The sequence below is a fragment of the Phaethon lepturus genome, unplaced genomic scaffold, assembly GCF_000687285.1.
Source record: "Phaethon lepturus isolate BGI_N335 unplaced genomic scaffold, ASM68728v1 scaffold6358, whole genome shotgun sequence".
NCBI classification, from domain to species: domain Eukaryota; kingdom Metazoa; phylum Chordata; class Aves; order Phaethontiformes; family Phaethontidae; genus Phaethon; species Phaethon lepturus.
The window spans coordinates 39,843-58,942 of record NW_010556807.1 but is presented as its reverse complement, the minus strand read 5'-3'; the positions used below and the strand labels follow the sequence as shown (position 1 = coordinate 58,942).

General features: G+C 38.1%; 1 protein-coding gene across 1 annotated transcript in view; it reads right to left on the bottom strand.

Annotated features, from left to right (window-relative positions):
- Nucleotides 1–5,638: 5,638 nt before the first annotated feature.
- Nucleotides 5,639–19,100, bottom strand: part of LCOR (ligand dependent nuclear receptor corepressor) — a 22,435-nt gene continuing 8,973 nt past the window's right edge. Inside the window, exons 2-5 of the mRNA XM_010292563.1 lie at nt 18,080–18,212; nt 13,205–13,492; nt 10,235–10,328; nt 5,639–7,398 (exon numbers count right to left, since the gene is read on the bottom strand). Of these exons, the coding sequence (XP_010290865.1) occupies nt 6,426–7,398; nt 10,235–10,328; nt 13,205–13,442 (1,305 nt within the window). The 5' untranslated portion in view covers nt 13,443–13,492; nt 18,080–18,212 and the 3' untranslated portion in view covers nt 5,639–6,425. The remainder of the gene's footprint in view (nt 7,399–10,234; nt 10,329–13,204; nt 13,493–18,079; nt 18,213–19,100) is intronic.

Genomic DNA, 19,100 nt, shown 5'->3' with positions numbered 1-19,100 from the left:
TCCCTACCCATCATCCCAGATTCCAAATGTCAAGTCCTGAAATGGCCTATTGAAATGATTAGTTAAAAATATCAGGCATGTGTATATACATCCCCTGCCTGAACTTCAGAATATTTTGTTGTACTAGTCTTTAAAAGACCAATTAGTACCTCAATAGAACTTGTGATCTGACCTGAAAAGCCATTAATGATCCTAGATTGTACGTTTAAAATATCTCATAACCTGAAGACCAGATTTAGTTAAGACTCTGGCATTGTAACAGAAAAAGTGCTGCAGTTATTTATCCCTTTTCTGGTACTTTAGAATAGGTCAGACAAGTGCTTTTTATAGTGACAGTAAAGTTTACATGCTTTCACGCAGGAATAGAAAACATTATCTGCAAAAATATTTGAGAAATGTAGCACCAGATAAACTGTATTAGTAGCTGTAGTAGTGTCTTCATTATTTCCACGTATGAAAAAGACACTAAGTTAGGCTGTACTAGGTGATGACTATAGAAATTGTTTTCTGCCATTCACTTTTCCTGCTCCAGTCAGAATAATATCTGTGTCCTAATCCCTGCTCCATATGGTAGAGTTATCTTGAGTCCTTCTAAATTGTACTTACCAATTCAGTAGAGACAAGCACAGGGGTAGGGGTGGGGATGGTTCTTTTTAAGAAAAGTGAATGAAATGCTGAAATGCCCTGGACGATTGTTGGGTCAGTGGTCAGTGGAGAGGAGAAGCAAAAAAAAAAAAAAAAAAAAAAAAAATCCTTCCTCCCAGTACCTCACCCAGGAAAATTCATTTTGCAAGCCGGCTAAGAGATTTTTGTGAGGATTAAATAAAGCTCTCTTCATATGAAGGTTTTCATGACAATACCTGAATATAGGCATAATTTGATAGGACATGAAGTCCAAAACTGCTGCTGTAATACTGGTATAGAGACTTGGCCCCAGTCAAAGCAAGAACAGGAGAGAGGGAGAGAGATGGACACTGGAACACTGTGACTACTTAAGAGTTTTTTTCCTCTGGTGTATGTGGAGTGGATCTACAGATCATTTTGAGTCCGCAATATCTCTCTGCTTAGTAATCATCACAGTACATCATGTTTCTACACTGGATAATTAGACAGGAATAACTATAGTGGTTGTTTCATTTGCTACATCCATCAGAACTGCATATAAACAGCAATGCAGATTTTCAGGTTTCTGAAGGTTCTAATTACTGAGATGTCAGTATAATTCCAGATCAAGTGGAAACCTTTATAGTACCAAAACTAGTCTCAAAACAATTTATTTCTTTTTTTTTTTTTTTTTTTTTTTTTTTAGGTACAGCTTTTTAAACCTGTATTAGTCAACATTATCTACTGGTGCCAAGAAAAAGCAACATTGACCTAGACTGAAATTATGTTTAGTTTCTGAAACATTTGTGGGGAAAACCTAGAAGTTTCTGGCCCTCATGAAAATGAGGGAAACAACCCCTCCCATTCTACCTCTAACATTTGGCAGATAATTTAAGCTATTTATTTAAAATATTGTGGCAAAGCTTTCAGTACAAGTTAGTAATTTTGCCTTCGTAAGAGTCTGAACTGCAACAAGTGTATGTATTCTTAACACTGAAAAGTTAAAATTTTGCCTTCACTGAAGAGAGAGCTCTTTACATTACAGATGTATCCATACTGTTTTTGAGAAACAAGGGAACAGCATGTTGCTCCCTTCACTCCTTGGACACTGCATTCTTCTCCTAAGACTCAAGGGTATCTTAAGAGCATTACTTCAAAGTAAACTGGAAAGAAACACCTGATAATGCCAGTTTTTCCTGTATAACAATCATTGCAGATGATATAAAAAGCAATTCAATCAGAACTACAAAGTTGTTCCAATCTATACAAAGCCTGCTCAACCCTAAAGCCCCTGAATCACTTTGCCAGCTCCTGTGAATTTCCAGGGGAAGGCAATGTACTCTTGGGTTCTCATGAAAGAAATATTTAGACTCAAATGTCGGCCTGCCACAAGACAAAGCACAGACTATTCCCTGTCTGCTCTTAACCGGTCTAAACACATGTGCAGTTGCCTCCCATGTTTATGAATATCCTTGAGCACTGGAAAGCTCTACAGAAAAAGGTGGTATAGGAGTTGTGTGAGAACACAGAAGCTGAACATGTTCCCTTACTAGAGGCACTATCCTACCTGTACACCTGCATTGTTAAAAATAATTTGTTTTCCAATTGACATGGAAATTCAGAGTTCGACTTCAGGTCTAGCAACAGGGTTGGTAATGCAAGCATCAAACTATGAGTTCTGCAACAAGAAGAAAAGTAAAGGCATATCTGTATTACTTATGCAGCAACTTCTCCCATGCAACAGGGAAAAAATGAGAAATTCTAAAGAAAACTGTCTCGAGCCTTTAAAAAAAAAATCAGGAAACGACTGGAAAATAAAATATCTTTTGACAGAAATAAAAATGAGTTCAGAAACGTGTCCCTAAAATATCTAACTGGAAACGTTCAACTCTATAGCTGTACTCAAGCATTACAGCCACAATAATGCCTACAACACTGTGGAATGAGGATCCAGCTGGCTGAAAGTGAGGTAATAGTTTGTAATAGGTCAGAGTTCTAAAAAAGCACTTTTACATCTTACAAGTCCAAATAAAAAAGGACACATTTCATACATGTTGGGCTTTCTCACCAGAACTGTACGATAATTAACTCCACACCAGGACCCCTACCACACTAAGCCTTACTCATCTTCAATTATATGCTGCAGCAAAGATTTACCAAGCGACACCTAAACTTCAGTACAATATGAAACTTGATTCTTAAAACTTTATACACACAAAATATAAAATTACTTTTCTAGGATGGGGTAGGGGAGAGGGATTCTCCTTCATGATACTTGGACTGAAAAACTAGTTTTCAGAGACTGCCACAAATATTATTCACAGTTTCTTGCTGTCAGGCTTTTTCAGCTACATCAACGTAGTACACAACAATACTGTTAAGTCCAATAACTACATCGGATGGACATTCTCGGGAATAAGAGAAAACTAGTGATAAAAAATACCCGAAAGGCCTCCTCCTAACAACGTCTCGATTTTTACAGGGTTGCAGTTTGTCTATGTTACACGTTAATGCGATCTCAAAAGAGCAGCAGGAGAAAGATTTTAAACCTTCTCTCCTGTCCAACTGATCCAAGTAACATAAGCATCCACTTACCAGAAATAACATGAGAAACAAGGCTTTTGTTACAAAGACAGCAGTGAACCACACCTTCCCACACCAAAATATGGTCAACCAGGAATTTTGGCCATGCAAACTGCTGGTCAGCAGAAAATTAAGCATGCTAATGGACAAACATTAATTCCAATCATATATTTAAAATGATCCCAAATACTACTAGTTAGCGACACTGAAAGCGCCTGTAAAAAATATGTAGTGAAAAATGAAACAAAACATTAGTGATCACTGCAGCACTTAGAGTGATACTAGTCTTACATGATGAATCACTTCAGAGAAAATACATTAGATGGGACTTTGAAACAAAAAGGTAACATTAAAAGGTGCACCTGAATATTACAGACTAAATTTACAAAACCTACAATAAGGTAAAATATATATCTTTTGAATATTCAGCAGCTTTTTTTTAAATTTGTTTTTATTTTTTGAGAGGCTCATGAAATTTTAAAAAGGGACCACTAACTAATCTCAACCATGCTTCACAAAACAATAATGGCTATTTTATATTGCAGTTACCAACGTAATGCAATTAGTGCTTAAAAAATAATCTACACTTTTTTCTTTTTTTTCCTTTTTAAACAGAGACCTTTGGAGGAAATATGGTTGTTCAAAAGCTTCTCGAAAAAGAAAGATTACCTGAATATTAAGTTATCACAGATCAAGTGTTGTGTTTAAAAGCTTTGCAGACATGAGTAGTACAATCTTCAGGTCTCAGGACATTTAAACTGAGAAAGTTACGCGTTTGGTTTGTTGTTGGCTTGTGTTTTTTTTAAAATCCACCTTCTAACCAAAGCAAATAAAGAGTACTCAACTTCTCACTACCTATTTACAATTCTTAGCCTACAGTCTGAAATGACAAGACAAATTCTCTTTTAAAACTGCAGCATTAAAGGGTAGGCACACCATTCTTCTGCTGCACGATTGTCACCCACTTAAACATACACATACAAAATATTTAGGTTAGTAAAATGAGCACTCCACATACACTACAGTGACAAGTTTAATAAAACTCAACTCATGTTGCTTAAATAAAGACAACTGCAAAAGGTTAAACCTCTCTGAACAGTAAAACTGTGTTACTTTTTTTTTTTTAAACTTGCAGCAAACTTTCTATCATAACCTCCTACAGCAGATGAAACCACACGTTTAACTGCGCCTTTATTGCAATCACCAGCTAAACTGGAACGTATTGCAGAGTTTATATACTGCTACTGAGCTTTAACTGCTTTAAATGCCAAGATGACAGCTAGAGAGCTACGAAGAATCAGGATTTTGAGTACTAAAATATATTAGGTAAACAAAAACAAAGTATACTTGGGGCCAAATGCCCAGTCCATTTCAAGAATGAGCAGTGCATATTTAAAACGACAGCAATGGTGTGCCTAACCTTTGAAAATATGAAGTTGCTGGGGAGGGGGAGAGGCTAACAGAATCAACTGTTCCAGAAGTCATTCAGCATCCCCAGGGCTGTCTAGGCTACCCTCCCATGAACTTTGAGAAACCACTTTCAACCACTGACATCACTTAATGCTCTCACACAAAAACTCCAATGCTTCTTTTGGTTGTGCAAATGGGGAAAAAAAAACCACGGTAATTCTATCTACCTTTTGCACAGATTAAGACCAAATTGTTTCTACCTGAAGAATCAGCAATTCCGATTTGGTCATATTGTGGTAAGTCCAGTAAACTCCACTTAGTTACTGACCACTCCCGCAGAAAGTATCAAAGATAAAACTTCTGTACAAAACTTATCCTGGATCTCCATATAATGATAACAATATCATCATATTGAAAAAAACTGGATTTGTGGTTCATGGAGTGCTTTTACGGTGTTTAAATGCTTATTCTAGCATGTGCTAAACCACTATCAAAATAGATTAAATAAAAACAACAACAAAAAAAGCAGGACTTGGATTAATTCCTGCTACTGGCAACTGTAATATTTAAAAAGGAAACACTCATTCATTGAGTGTTCGACCCTGACATTAAGTATTAAGTATTACAGATAGATATGATGCAGAGCCTGAACTAGATCAGGCTACCAGTGTTTTACTTCTTCCCTGAACATTAACAAGCTCCTTCACTAATGTAGATATTTGGGCAGACTACTGAGGTTGTAATGTTTGAGATCACTGTTTTGTGGGCTGCTTTTTTTTTTTTTGCAGTATCACAGTAGTTTGTTACACAAATCCCCCTTCCCCAGATTAGTGTCATTTAAACTAGTTGTTGGAACCACATAGTTTAGTAAACTCAGAATCAAGTCTGTAAAAAGCATGAAGGTCACAAAGAACCATAGTTCTGTTATGAGGCATACCCTAATACATCATCTAGTGTACCCTGACTGCTCCTGACTGAGAAGCTTGTCTTCCGTGAGATAAGGCTACATCCTCAAGCAGGTGAGTCTAAATATCACCCTTCAAAAATATCAAACAAAATTACAGCGAAGGTAGTGTTACAAATAATTAACTGACATATTCTGAAGGTAGTGTATGTAAGTTTTCCCTCCTCTCCCCTCCGGGTGAGCACTAAGCAGACAGTGAACAGTAAGTATGTTTAATTTAGAAAGAAAATAGTGGAGAGCCTAATTAGACCCAATTGATTATCCATCTAATAAAACAAATCTCCGAGTTCAAGAGAGGTACCATTCCTAAATAACTTGATTTAGCTTAAATCTTTCAAGGAAGTGGATCAAAGAAAAGGAGGGAGGAAAAAAGATTTCTGAAACATTTTGAAGAATGACAGTCTGATTCTCATTTGAAAAATGCCTGGTTTTAGGAGAGTATCAGTTTAATAAAGTGGACTTATTTCTGTAAAGGCAGACATGAAAAATCCAACACCAGAAGCTCAGGCAGGCTCTACAGGCAAGATGTCCACTTCCACAGACCTGCATTCTTTGTGAGGTAACTCAATTCTCTATTACAGAGAAACATGGAAAAGGCAAAAGAAAAAAAAGAAAAAACAAAAAAAAAAAAGAAAAAAGGGGTTAGTGGGCAGGTGAAGGAGGGAAACTGTGCCATACCAGGCTAGACAAAATTTACAAGTGTGACATTCAGAGCACACCTTTCACCTGTGTCCACACAAGTCTATGCTAAACTGCAAAGGAAAGAGCATTGCAGTACATAGGAGAATCAGGTGCGCTCAGTGGTGGTTGAACTATGCAGTAGTGCTCACCCAGTTTGCAAAGTAATTGGCACTCTACAACATCCCTACTCATCTTTCAATTCATTTGCACTTTGTGCTGCTTCTCCCTGGGGATCTAATTCAATCTTTACTGAAACATCCTGCCCCTCCGACCTCATTAATTTCATTTTTTTCTTTGGAGGGTTTTTCAAAGTGCCCAGCCTCTCTTTAACTTTATACTCCAGTGTACTGTGGGGGATCCCATAAATACTCTGAGCTTTGGAAACGCTCATTTTCCCACTCATAACCACAGAGATTGCTTCCTCCAGTATCTCGCTGTTGTACTGTCTGTATCTCCCTCTTTTCTTCCTAGGTTGCTTGGAGCCAGGATCTCCCTCTTGATCTGAGGTGGGATATGGCTGTCCAGAGGTAGACTGCTCAGCATCTGAGCCCCAGGAATCTGGTCCAGCATCCAGCAAACTTCTCCTGTTTTGTTTTGGAAGGATAGCCCTTAACTTTTTGCTAAGCGCGCTCTCCGTTTGTGAACCCATTACCAAAGAGCTATAGCTGTACTGGTCACCAGTGCGGGACTCCCATGAAAGGTCCATGCCTCGAACTTGTGGTATCTTTAAATCCACAGGAGACGAATGGCTCACGTCCTTTTTCCCATCCTGTTTAGTTTGAAGTGCCATTTTTTGAAAGGCAGAGTTTTCTGTAAGAAAAGGAAGGTCACTGATGTTGCTGAGTGCACCATTTCCCCTGAATTTCATGCGGCTGAAATTGAATTCGTAGTGTGGTTTTGCCCAAGAAGCCTCCCTGGATAATATTAAGTGCTGTCCATGATTCTGTAGTCCAGATGGCCCATGGCTGGCAGCCGTAGAAAACTGGTTTCTGCTCAGCAGTTCTTCACTAATCTGGAGTGATCGAGCCCCCAGCGGTTCTTTAAGAGATGGGGAGTGGCCATAACCTTCCCTGGTTCCATCCTGCAAGCTTCTTGGAGGTACCCCATCACCACTCTGTAGTCCCTCCGGATGGTGCTGGCTGGGTCTCCCAGGTCGCCTAATTGGATGGAAGGAAACTGATGTGAGCAGGACTTGCACAGGTAGGGAGGGATGGGTGAGGGGGCCACTCCTTTATTAGAAGGCCTTGCTTGGGTAACATCACTTTTTGTGTTATTTATTTTTCTCTATTTTTTTTTTATTTTTTTTAATTTTTTTAATTTTAATTTTTTTTTTTTTCTAAAGTCTCAGCATCAGTCAGTTTTAAAACTTGTTCGCAAAAAAAGAGAAGCTTTCTGGGCAAAGGAAAATAAACCTGTTGGCTGGTCTCTGGTTGGGTTCACAAATTCTCGGAGTAGAAAAGACTTCGCGCAAGCGTCTGAAAATAGCACCTTAATTACAAAGTAGTAATCAATCGCCATAGATCTAGACACAACTGTGTTACTGGTGTGACGTTACCACTAAACAAGTACAGTAATAAAAGAGTAAGCCAAAGTGCAACATATTCAACATGCAAATATGACTGCCACCTGCAGTATCTACACATAGGTGGAAAACTTGGATGGTATTCGCTTACATCATATTGAAGAATTGCTGCTCAGGATAGAAAAAAAAGATACTTAGGAGGCCTCAAAGGTATTTGCTTGACTTTCATTAAGCACCTAGTATGAAAGCTGGGATACTGCAGATCACAAAGGAAAACACTGCATTACACTAGACTTACCAAATTGCTCTCTTTAACAACTAATTGCATATATACATGTCCCTGATTCTCATTTGATACCCAGCATGGCTAGGAGGAAAAAAAAAAAAAGATCCTAGCTCCAACTGTAATCCAGATCAAGGGTTAATAGCAGAAAAAGTTGTATGTATTTTTACCATATTCCTTTCATCACAAATGTTCGTTCTATGACACAAAGTACTACTACTGCAGATGAACATGTGTGGTTTAGTATTTTGCTTGTTTAGCCCCCTGTAGTAACTAAGTCACACTAGTTTCAAAATCCTGCCCCAAACCTTTCCATGTTCAACATACAGATTAATGAAGAGACTAGTAAGCGATTCTATTTTAATGCTCTGGGACACTATACTTATGTAGAGTCCTCTAGCTAAGTCAGCATTATTTAAGGGTAGGATACATACTACTGAAAAGCTACATTATTCTTTTTAACATCACATTGGGATTTAAAAAAAAAAAAAAAGAGAGAGAGAAAAGAGATCCACTGAAAGGACCTGGCATGTAACATACACAGTACTTGAAACATATGCTGCTAGCTTCTCTCCAGGATGCAACAGGTCGTACTTGAAGCCGGTAACAAGAGTCAACAAGGATTAAGAACAAAACCCAGAGAAATGAAAGTTTTCTATTCCAGAGAACTCTCTCAAGCAACGTGCATTCTCTGCCCCTCTACAGCACGTATCAGCGTCAGAATGTGCACCAGTGTTTCTATGCCTAAATAAAGTTCACACCGGCAACTAACTAGGATGGAGGGTCACACCTGATCTCATAGATGCTCAACAGACTGCACTCACCCTCATTTACCACACACCTGTACGAGTACCCACAGGTGCCAGTATGCCACATCCTCTCTTGACCATCAGGACCATGCCAGATGCTGGCCCTGCCATCCCTGCATGTTGGACTTTGGCCTTCACTTGATACACAAACAAGGGAACAAACAATACACAGCCTCAGTGGCTCCTGCTGCCTTCCTAGGAAAATAAAGCTGTAAATAACCTGATCGGGATTGAATGAGAAGAGCTGGCGGGGAAGGTTTATGCTAAAGAATTGTGAAAATTTATTAAGACTAACTTTTAAATGAGGATTGAAGTATTTTATTAATAGAAATATTAAATGGAAAAAGTAATCTTGACGGGAGAAATCTCAGAGTAATGTATTTCCGAAGAGAAATGTAAAAGTTAAATCAGTTGTTAGCAGCACATGGGATTGGTGGTGGTGGGTTGTTAGTTTAAAATTTCAAGTTTTTCAAATGCTATCGTAAAGCTAAATCCAGCAATTAAATAGCAGTTTAAACCATGTACTGTTTCTGTACTTCACTACAAAAATCACTTGTTCACAGCAGCTTCAAGATAAAATTCTCCCATCGACACCCAAAATCCCTTTTACTCCCAGTCAGCCTCTCCAGTACAATTAGCTCAATCCTAAGTAAGAGTAAAGGGTTTCTAAATGTATGCAGTGACCATTACAAATATGAAACCTAAAAGAAATTTTTTGATATAACATTCTTTCACACCTTGAACTAATTAAGGCAAGAGTAGTACACCACATATTTTATAATCTTTTTTAAAAAAACTTGTTCAGTACTACAGTACAGTCACAAATCCAAATAGCCATATTTAAATTTTTATGAACTACCAGACTCCCTCCCCCGGCCGCTTTTCTTTTGTTAAGTTGTGGTTTATGGTAGGAAATATCAACAAAGAACATGCAGTGATTCAAATCTAATTCAGGTTGATTCATCTCACAAATCATTGCTACCCCTAAAATAAACTTTCCTGTTAGACTTCATGTCACTTAGGGGAGAGTTAGCCAAGTTATAATGCAAAGCCTCTACGACTCTTCATACGTTTAACTGAACTTGTGTCTCCATCGACATCGCTTATCACTAAACACAAGTAGCAGGTAATGGAAAGATCTTTGGCTAAGTATTAAGTTGGCCAAAATAACAGATATTAGAGTTCTTAACTGCAAGTTAAATCTGTCTCAGTTTGCAACAACTCTTATTTGGCAGGTGGGGTGAAGGTATTTGCCAAAGGTTCAAGTTGAAAAACTCATTACTCCAAAGGGTTAACACCAAAAGTACGTTAAAATTAACAGGAGGTAAGCACACATTTTTAGTAAAAAACAGTTTTAAAAGGAAGTTGCTTTCTCTTACCCATTTCCCGGAGTACTGGAGCACCCTGGAGAATGACTCAAAGAGGTGCTGCCGGCACAAGGACTCTTCTTAGTAGATAAATCAAGCACACCGTCTGCAGAGACAGAAGAATGACTTCAGTGTTTGAAGAAACAGGATCAGCCTGTTGTCCCTTGACAAAACAAGTCTTTTGGGCTGAAGTCATGTTTAGCACACGGCATTTTCCATTTTATTTTATTTTTAAATAAACTAAGGCTCGGATTTGTTTGCAATTTGGCTTACAAGTGACTTCAACGTAGTCCTCAGAAGACACAACAAAAATTGGCAAAATTAAAAGTGCATCTGTTACGAGAGCCAGAGAATAAAAGATGACCTATAAATGACAGTTCAGGATACAACACAGCCTTATTGCATAACTAACCCTCAGTGGTCCCAAAATGAGGACCACTTCCCATCTTCAAATTTCTGACATATTCCACCCTTTAAAGGGGAGCTTTAAGCCAGTATTTGAAATTGGTTTTGATACAAATCTCTGAGGAAAATTGATTGAGAATTTCATATTGGAAACTCACTTTCAAATGAGCACACACACATAAATGTGGGATGACTCCTCACCTGGCAGCTAGCTTCATCCTTTTTTCCATGTCTCTGAAGGGTTCCTACTGGCAAAGCTGCTGCCTTTCTCCTCTCTATTGTGCCATTTTACTCCCTCTCTTCTTCCATATACCAAATTGTTTTTCCTGCTAGACTGCTTCTTCCATTCTCACTAATGGCACCTCCTCACACTCACCCATGCTCCTCTGCAAGCCCTTATGTAAACTCTGCATTTCTAGGCAACAGAAAAGAGAGCGCTTTTTGCTAGAAAAGCCTCGCTCCCACTGCACTGAAACAACTTGAAATTCTGGTCATTTTAATAAGGCCAACATTGTCATAGAAGCAGCACAGGCATCTGAAATTCCCGGAAACTTTGAAACAAGGAATTTATAAGGCAAAGATAAATGAAACCTGTTGGCAAGGTAAACTAGAGACACTGCAGAGCTCCTCGCTCATTCCATCTACTCAAGTAAATGCCACCCAACACAAGAACAATGTAAGATGGCTTTCAGATTGCCAAAGTTCTCATTTGACATATGGAGGAAAAAAAAAAAACATGATAAACAGTGATCTAGAATTAACTTACAGAAAGCTGTTCCACCCACTGCATTTGGGAACACACCATAACCCAAACTTAAGCAAGCAGAGAATTCAGTCTTACTTTTGAACACTTATCCAGCCACAAGATACAGAGCCTGGATCAAGTAGCACCTCCTTTTCAAGAGGCTACGCTAAACAGCACAGGCTGCTGCCAAAGGCACTTGCATCTACCCCTTCCTCCATCAGAAGGGCCATTACAACCTGGAAATCTCCAAGAGCAAGCAGGACCAGCCTCATACCCCATGGAGAAGTTTATGAACTAGCTGGTTCCCCTCAACCTGCTAGAACAAAAAGCGCCACCAGTCTTTCATGGCAGCCTCTTAAATCTCTCATTAACAAGTTTGGCAAAACCTCTTCCCAATTACATTAAATGTAAATTGGAAAAAAAAAATTTACATCAGCAGATTACTGTATAAGTTAATATGTACATGTTCTAATTCCATAACAAGTGTTGTGAACATTATAAGTTATCGTACAGCCTTTTCATCACATGGTAGCTAAAGAACAGTTCCTGTACATGCTTTCTTCTTCACCATACAGTCCTCTAATTAAAAACAACCAGAAGCAAAACTGATTCTCTCCCTCTCTTTCAGCAAAAAGCTTCACAATGAGAACAGTTTAACATTTATAAACATATATGCAAAAGACACTCGTGAAATACATTTATAATAAAATTAGCCAGAAACAAATGCCTATCAGCTAAATGTGCAGGTCCTCACTTCAAGAAAGACCCCATACAACCTTTCACTACAGCTCTGTAATGGAACTGTGGTGACAACTTTCAATACGTGCTGTATGTGCAGTAAGTGTCCAGATGCCCAAGCTGCATATTGGTGGACACACAAAATGAACCTTTTTACAAAAGGCTTCATAAACATACATTCAAAGAATAAAGGGATACCTACAATTCTATACTAGCTAGCATACTAGCTAGCAAAAGGCTTTTTTTTTTTTTTTTTAAAGGCACCTTTTCCATTTGAGGATGGACAGACTACTTTGTATTTGAGAGATTTGTCTGATTTCAGACACTAACACATTTATCAAGAAGGGTAAAGGGGCTAATTTTAATCCCATCAGTAGGATACACTTATAACCTCTATTCAACAGTTTCAGAAAAAAAAACATTTGTGTACTATAATCACTCACAGAATTTGCTTGTTAAAAAACATTTTTGATGGAAAGCAAGGTTTTCAAATTAAAACAAGCTCTGCAACAGTTACAAGTTATTCAATCTGTGTTCTGCAGAACAAGTCTATTTTTAAGATAGAAAAGACACATTTCTTCCAAATGCATAAACCTGGAAGTTTTGTACAGTTCATGGGTATCATTTTTACAGCATTCACAAAGCAGTTTCTCACAGACTTTTAAAGATACTGTTTTCACACTATGACTAGAAAAAAAATAAATCAGTCTTTCAGTCAGACTGTGTACTGATCTTCAGAAAGGAGACAACTTTATGGTTTTCATGACCACGTGAACTCATCAGCAAGCGTACAGTCTATTTTGGTAGACTGTTCCTTGCAGCTCCCAGCGGGAACAGCACACTTGTCCCCAGAGTTTGGAGCATGTCCATCCCCTTTGCCCTTCTTCAGAAAAATCACTCATGTCTATGGGCCTACTCAAGAGTCTCTTCTCTCCCAGTCACGTCTAGCTAGTCATTATTTTATTGTAAAAAACATCTACCGCTTTTCCACTTTACATTTTATGTAAAAGTGCAAACTTCTAATTGTCTGGTTTTGCAAGAAGAATGCCATTAATGGATTGGTGTAGGATGCAAGACACTGATAAGAGTCCTACCTTGTTCACTAGGTTCTGACTGAGACTTTCTGACAGTAAGGTCCAGAGGTGAGTCTTGGTCAGCCATGAGAAGTTTGCTGAGCACAGGGTTCTGAGCAGTTGCAGCCGTGGGAGAGGAGGCGACCAGAGATGCTTTCAGCAGGCTTTGGTTCTTTGTGCTATTGGGCTGGCTGGAGTCCTGAGTAGAGCTATTTTTTGAGGTATATTCAGCAGCAAACTGTCGGATCATTCGCTGCATGATCTCACGGGCCACTAGGGGAATATTGGGGTCAGAGACCCTAGGACTGTCTGTAAATATTAGAGATTTTTTTTAAGGAAGCACTTTAAGTCAAACAGCTTTTAAATTAAGTCATTGTTTATTAAAAAAAAAAATCTAGGGAAAAAAAAATTAAAGCCAAAGATAAAAGTTTCTCTAGAAAATGTGCTTTAGTCTTAGAATACCTGAACAAGAACCATTGATGATTCTGATATAATCTTCCCAAAATAACAGTTTCCCTTAAGAGAAATATGCAATCTCATCTTTTGTTTTCAAATATAGGTATATTTGACCACACATTTAAGAGGCATGGAAATGGAAAGGAGAGCTAGACTCATGAAGGAAAGTAGCAAGTAATGAAGCTCATTCCAAAACAAAAATTGAACAGATTAGTGAAAGAATTGAGTAACTTACCTGCAGCTACAGAAGGGGAAAAGGGGTGATAAGAGTTGCAGCAGCCCCCTACAGATTTACTGGGGAAATAAAGCCCTATAGTTCTGACTCTTCAAAATAATTCACACAAAGATCAAATGTTCAAGTTTCTTCCATCCCATTCTATCTATTCCTTTTGACATTTCTATCATCATAATCAATGCAGCACCAGGTATTACCCAAAGAGCTGTCACATATGCAAAAAACCAAGATGTGTCACATGAAAAGTAATTCTATTTCTAGAAGAGCTGCTAAATCTATTAGTAAGAAATGTGAAATGGAACAGATAGGCATTCCAAATTATTTATATGAAATAGTGCATCAATACAAAGGTATTTGGGGATGTGGGCAACCCAAAAATATACTGGCAAAAATCACTATTGTAGACCAATAGTAATTTGTGATGTCAAAGCAAATCTGTGACTCCTAAATCACAGAAGCTAAGTCCTGCCACTTCACCTCAAACACTGCCTGTGTTCTCTGGCCAAATCAGGTTTAAAAAGAAAAAAAACAAAACAAAACAAAACAAAACAGAACAAAAAAAACCCCCACAAACCACACAACACTAAACACCCCACCCCCCCAGACACACAAAAAACCCCCACACAGAACCCCCCCAACAACTCCAGAAATAGCTCAAAAGCTTTGATTTTCTATTTCTGAAGATACATTCAGAGAAAATTGTACAGAAGATGACCAAACAAATCTTTAAAAGCAGCTCTCAAAACAGACCAATAGTAAAGTGTTTACTTCCTCTTTAAAAAAAAATTGCCCAGGTTGAAAGGTAATCTATTGAGATTGAACTATTAGAAGCATTAGCAAAAATCTTCTGTGGGACATTTCAGCATCAGATTTGCCTTTTACCACCATTTTTGACAAAAATGCATCAATCCAACAAACCAGCTTTAGAGTATCTGTAAAGGATGACTGACATGAAGGTTTGAGCATGTAGTTGCCCACGAACTACAGACCAGCAGTAAGCAGCTACTGTATTTCTTGATGAAAAACCGTATTGAGCTTTAAATACTTAATCAAGCCCAAATTCCTTCCTGTTAAGTACAGCTTTCTAAATATATGACCGTATACAGTCAACATGTGTATTTGTATAGGAGTACAGTAGCTGTAAACTTCTGAGATGTTTATGTAAATACTTAATAATTTTCTTGTAAAATCTACAGGATGTTTTATTGTTGCTAAGGATGAGACACTAGAGTTTTAAGAAATCACCAAGAGATGAGTCAAACTTAAATTTAGGTACATTTATATTCTTTCTTCCCAAATGGTCCACAAGGACACAAGCCTGGAGAAGCTTGGAAGCCTCTTCCTGCCATTGTGACATTTCTTCCATTTTCTAAGCTCTCTACTATAACCTGCTGCAGGACACGTGAAAGGCTCTGGGAAAGCCCAGAGAGACACAAACTGATGTCATGATCACACTGATGCCAACTATTTGGCATGTGCTTGGGGTGTATACAAGTGGGGCTGGCAGGGATGCAGAGGTCTATGTCACCTATGAATCCTGAAGAAGAATCATGCCTTTACTGTGCACCCATGTTCATATGTACAATTCAGTAATGCTTAGAGCAAATTCAGGGAGAAAACACTATATATGCCTACTGCCATGCATCTTCGTAATCTGCAACTTCAAAGAATCAGCACGAGTGACTACTGAGAGCTTTCTAGTGCTGCTCAAGATAAACTCTCTAATTCAGGACACAAAACTCAATTTTCAACCAGAAGGGTAGTTACCTAGCACATTAAAGGCTTCTTGCTTAACATAAAGCCTGAATACTAAGGATTAAAGCTGTTCAAAAGGGAGTACAAAATATTTGCTGGTGTCTCTGCAGCAGCACTTGAAATCAACCAGATGTTTATTTTGACTCCAAGTGTCTAGGTTTTTTGAAAAAAATAAACCAAAATGAAATAAAACAGAGATTCTCAGAGATGAAAAATACAGGAAATATTTGTTAGCTATAAATAGCCTAAAGCAGTACCTCTGAGCTTTAAAACATTAATAGCCATTTTGTGTATTTTATCTATACTGAAATCTTAGAAGGCCAGTGTCAAAATAAAAAAAAAAGGTAGGATTTCATTAAACCATCAAAAGAACGTCCTATGCTGCCACAAGGTAAAGGTAACGGACAACTAGATACTAGTTACTGCCAGTCTGCTTTCACTGGAGAGCATAAATAGTCGAAAGAAGCTTTACTGAGTCGAGAGTGCCATAGGCACAAAGCAGAGAGAAAGTATGTAAGATTAATTGGCATTAAACCTGTTCAAAAAGTTTGCTGATCCCGCTAACTACCTATGCACGTTAAGTGCATGTGTGCACGTCCCTGACATGCAAAAGGCATCTGTTCACAGAACATCTGCATTTTGTCTGATCTGCCTGGGCTACAAAATACCAGCCTCAAATGTTAGCGGCAGTGTGGATGGAAAGAAAAAAAGAACTAATTGTGGGCATGAAACCAGGAGAGCCAAGCATCTCTGAGCAACGTAGGAGTGTCAGAGTTCTGCCATTCTTTGTGTCCGCTTTGGTATGACAGCGCCTGGGGATCTTATGGCAGTGGCATGAGTTAGAATAACCTTTCAAGCAATCTAAATACAGCCAAGTTGACAACGATGCCTTAAGGATTCAGAACCGACTTCCTGCCAGGCTTCTTGCCCTCCCTTATTACTCTTGCACCAAGCCCAGCTCTGTCAGAGGAAGGAAAGCAAGAGTACACTAAAAAAATTCTCAGAGACCTGAATTAATTTCATTATCTTCATTCTGTGTATCTGACGGTGGACAGAGTGTTAAACACCTCATTAGCAGACTGCAATATCTGCCAATAGTTTTCTGACAACTATGGAAGTATGCATTTCTAGTAAGACAGGCATACAGGTAATACATAAAAATTTAAGCTCAATGTTAAGGGGATTAATTCTTTAATAAACAATTTGGAAGTGATGGAAAGGCATTTTTTTTCCTTTCACCAGAAAAGTAATATGGAAAAAAAATATATTTTCTCTAGATTTGTTTTCTTAAATCCTTTCTCGATTTAATGAGATGGCCTAAATCTAAAAGCAAAAGAAAACCTTAAAAGAAAAAAAAAAAAAAAAACCAACACTGAAAGGGAAGACTTGGAATAAAAGCATTATCTGAACTATCAGTAGTACTGCAATAACTATCCTTCCTACCATCCTACATGCTTCTATACTTTATGCAATACATCATAATGTATAGTTTGTATTTATTCATTCGAGTCATAAAAGAAAGGCTAAGATACTGTTATCTACTTAAAACACCTTTAAATATTTTGGTCACTGGGAGGAAGGGCTGAGGACTGGCTACAGCAATTTCTAATTTGTTAAACTGAAGCCTCACATTGTCCCCCAGCAGACAGGTTGGAATTACTGATTTGGCAGATTTTCTCACACATGGGTTAGACTGATAAGTACAATGTACTTTCATTCAGGATGCATTTGGAAGCAACCTCTGGATTCCCATTTCTCAGATTGGTAGAAAAGTGAAATGAGTTTTGTGCCTTCCTAAGACCACAGTTTAAACTGACATAACTCTCCAGAAGAGATTTAGAGGATTTTCTAGCATTGAGCTACTGTTATTGTTCTCAGCATATTCTACAGTACTGATTTTCCAATTCTTTTGCTGATCATGTTTTGAATTCTCCATATATTCCCCTTAGCACTATTCCAACAATATTTTATACTGTGGATTGCTGGGGGTGAGTAATCACTACAGACCACAGTGAGAAGACTGCTGACCTTTAAGAAAAACTGCATTAGTACAGATCCCACTAAAATTAAAACAAACAAACCCACAAAAAAACACCACTGCTACTTGCCCCTCCTTCCAAACAGCCCACTCACCTAAACATTGGTTTCAGGGGAGCAGTTCTGCTGGGTAAGAACTGAGTCATTCCTCCAAAAGTGCAAAACACCAGTGTTCTCATGGAAAGATTTGTTTTAGAGTTAATTATGTTATACTCTCTTCCTCTGTCCCAAGCCCACATTGTTGTATTGCTACATTATTTGAGAGTCAATTTATTCTTGATAAATACATACAACTGAAAAATATTGAACATAGAATGACAACTTGAACATCAGATCTTTGATACCTGCATCGCATGCAAAAAGACCAGTGACAGATACCATTTCCCTCCCCCCCCACCCCCATTAAAACCAACCTTTTCTGTAAAAGACTGCATTGAGGAACTCTTCCGCTTGCCTTTCAAAACGAATGATTTTTGCTTGCTCTTGTCTAAGCAGAGCTTCTTGTCCAGCTTCTGAGGCTGGCTCATCCAGACTCACTAAGTGTTCCTGCAAAGATATTTAATATTTGTAAGATCTTCCTGACTCCAAAACGAATAAAGTTCCTTAGGCATTAAATATTTTACTAAGTTCAAAATTTTGTTAAGTACTCAGCACAGAGTTGGATCTATTGAAATCACAACTTGATTTTTGACTGCTCCAGGACATTGGACTTTGTCCTGTTTTCTTGTTGTAAATGCAGCAGAAGCCTGTAAGATTTGATAGCCTTATGGGAAATAAGACACCACTATAAAGAAGAAGATTTAGATATTTTACATTTGGCTGCAAGGTTCTTTGGCTATTACTTTTAGTGCAAAGAAATAACTGCTGAAGGCAAAACACAGAGTTCTCCTTAATTTACACAGCAATCATGCAAACTGAACAATAAATAACCATGCATTAGCAAAAACCAAGTCCTTTTGTGAAACTCAGTAGTACCTACTTTTAAATGAAAAAAACTTGTTAGCTGCTTAGAACACCTGCAATGAATTAAAATTCATTCTAGCTCTTACACCTGGAAGCAACTGAGTTATCACAAGAATATTTCAACACAAGTGCTTTAACTAGGATAATTAAATTGTGTAAAATGCCAGGATAATGTCCCTGCTCATTGCAGGGTGGTTGGACTAGATGACCTTAAAAGGTCCCTTTCAACCCAAAGATTCTATGATTCTATGATAAACTACTCATTTGAAATACAACTCAAGAAACTAGAAGACAATGGTTACAAAAATATGAAATACAAAAAAAAAAAAAGCTTGGATTTCGCCCTCCCAACAGACCCCACTTTTCTTATTTCTTTCACTTTAATGCCTCGCTCCTGCGTAGAAGAACAATCTCTTTTCCTGGCCCTCTCCCTCCACTTTTAAGCAATATTAAAGTTACCTGTATTTACCT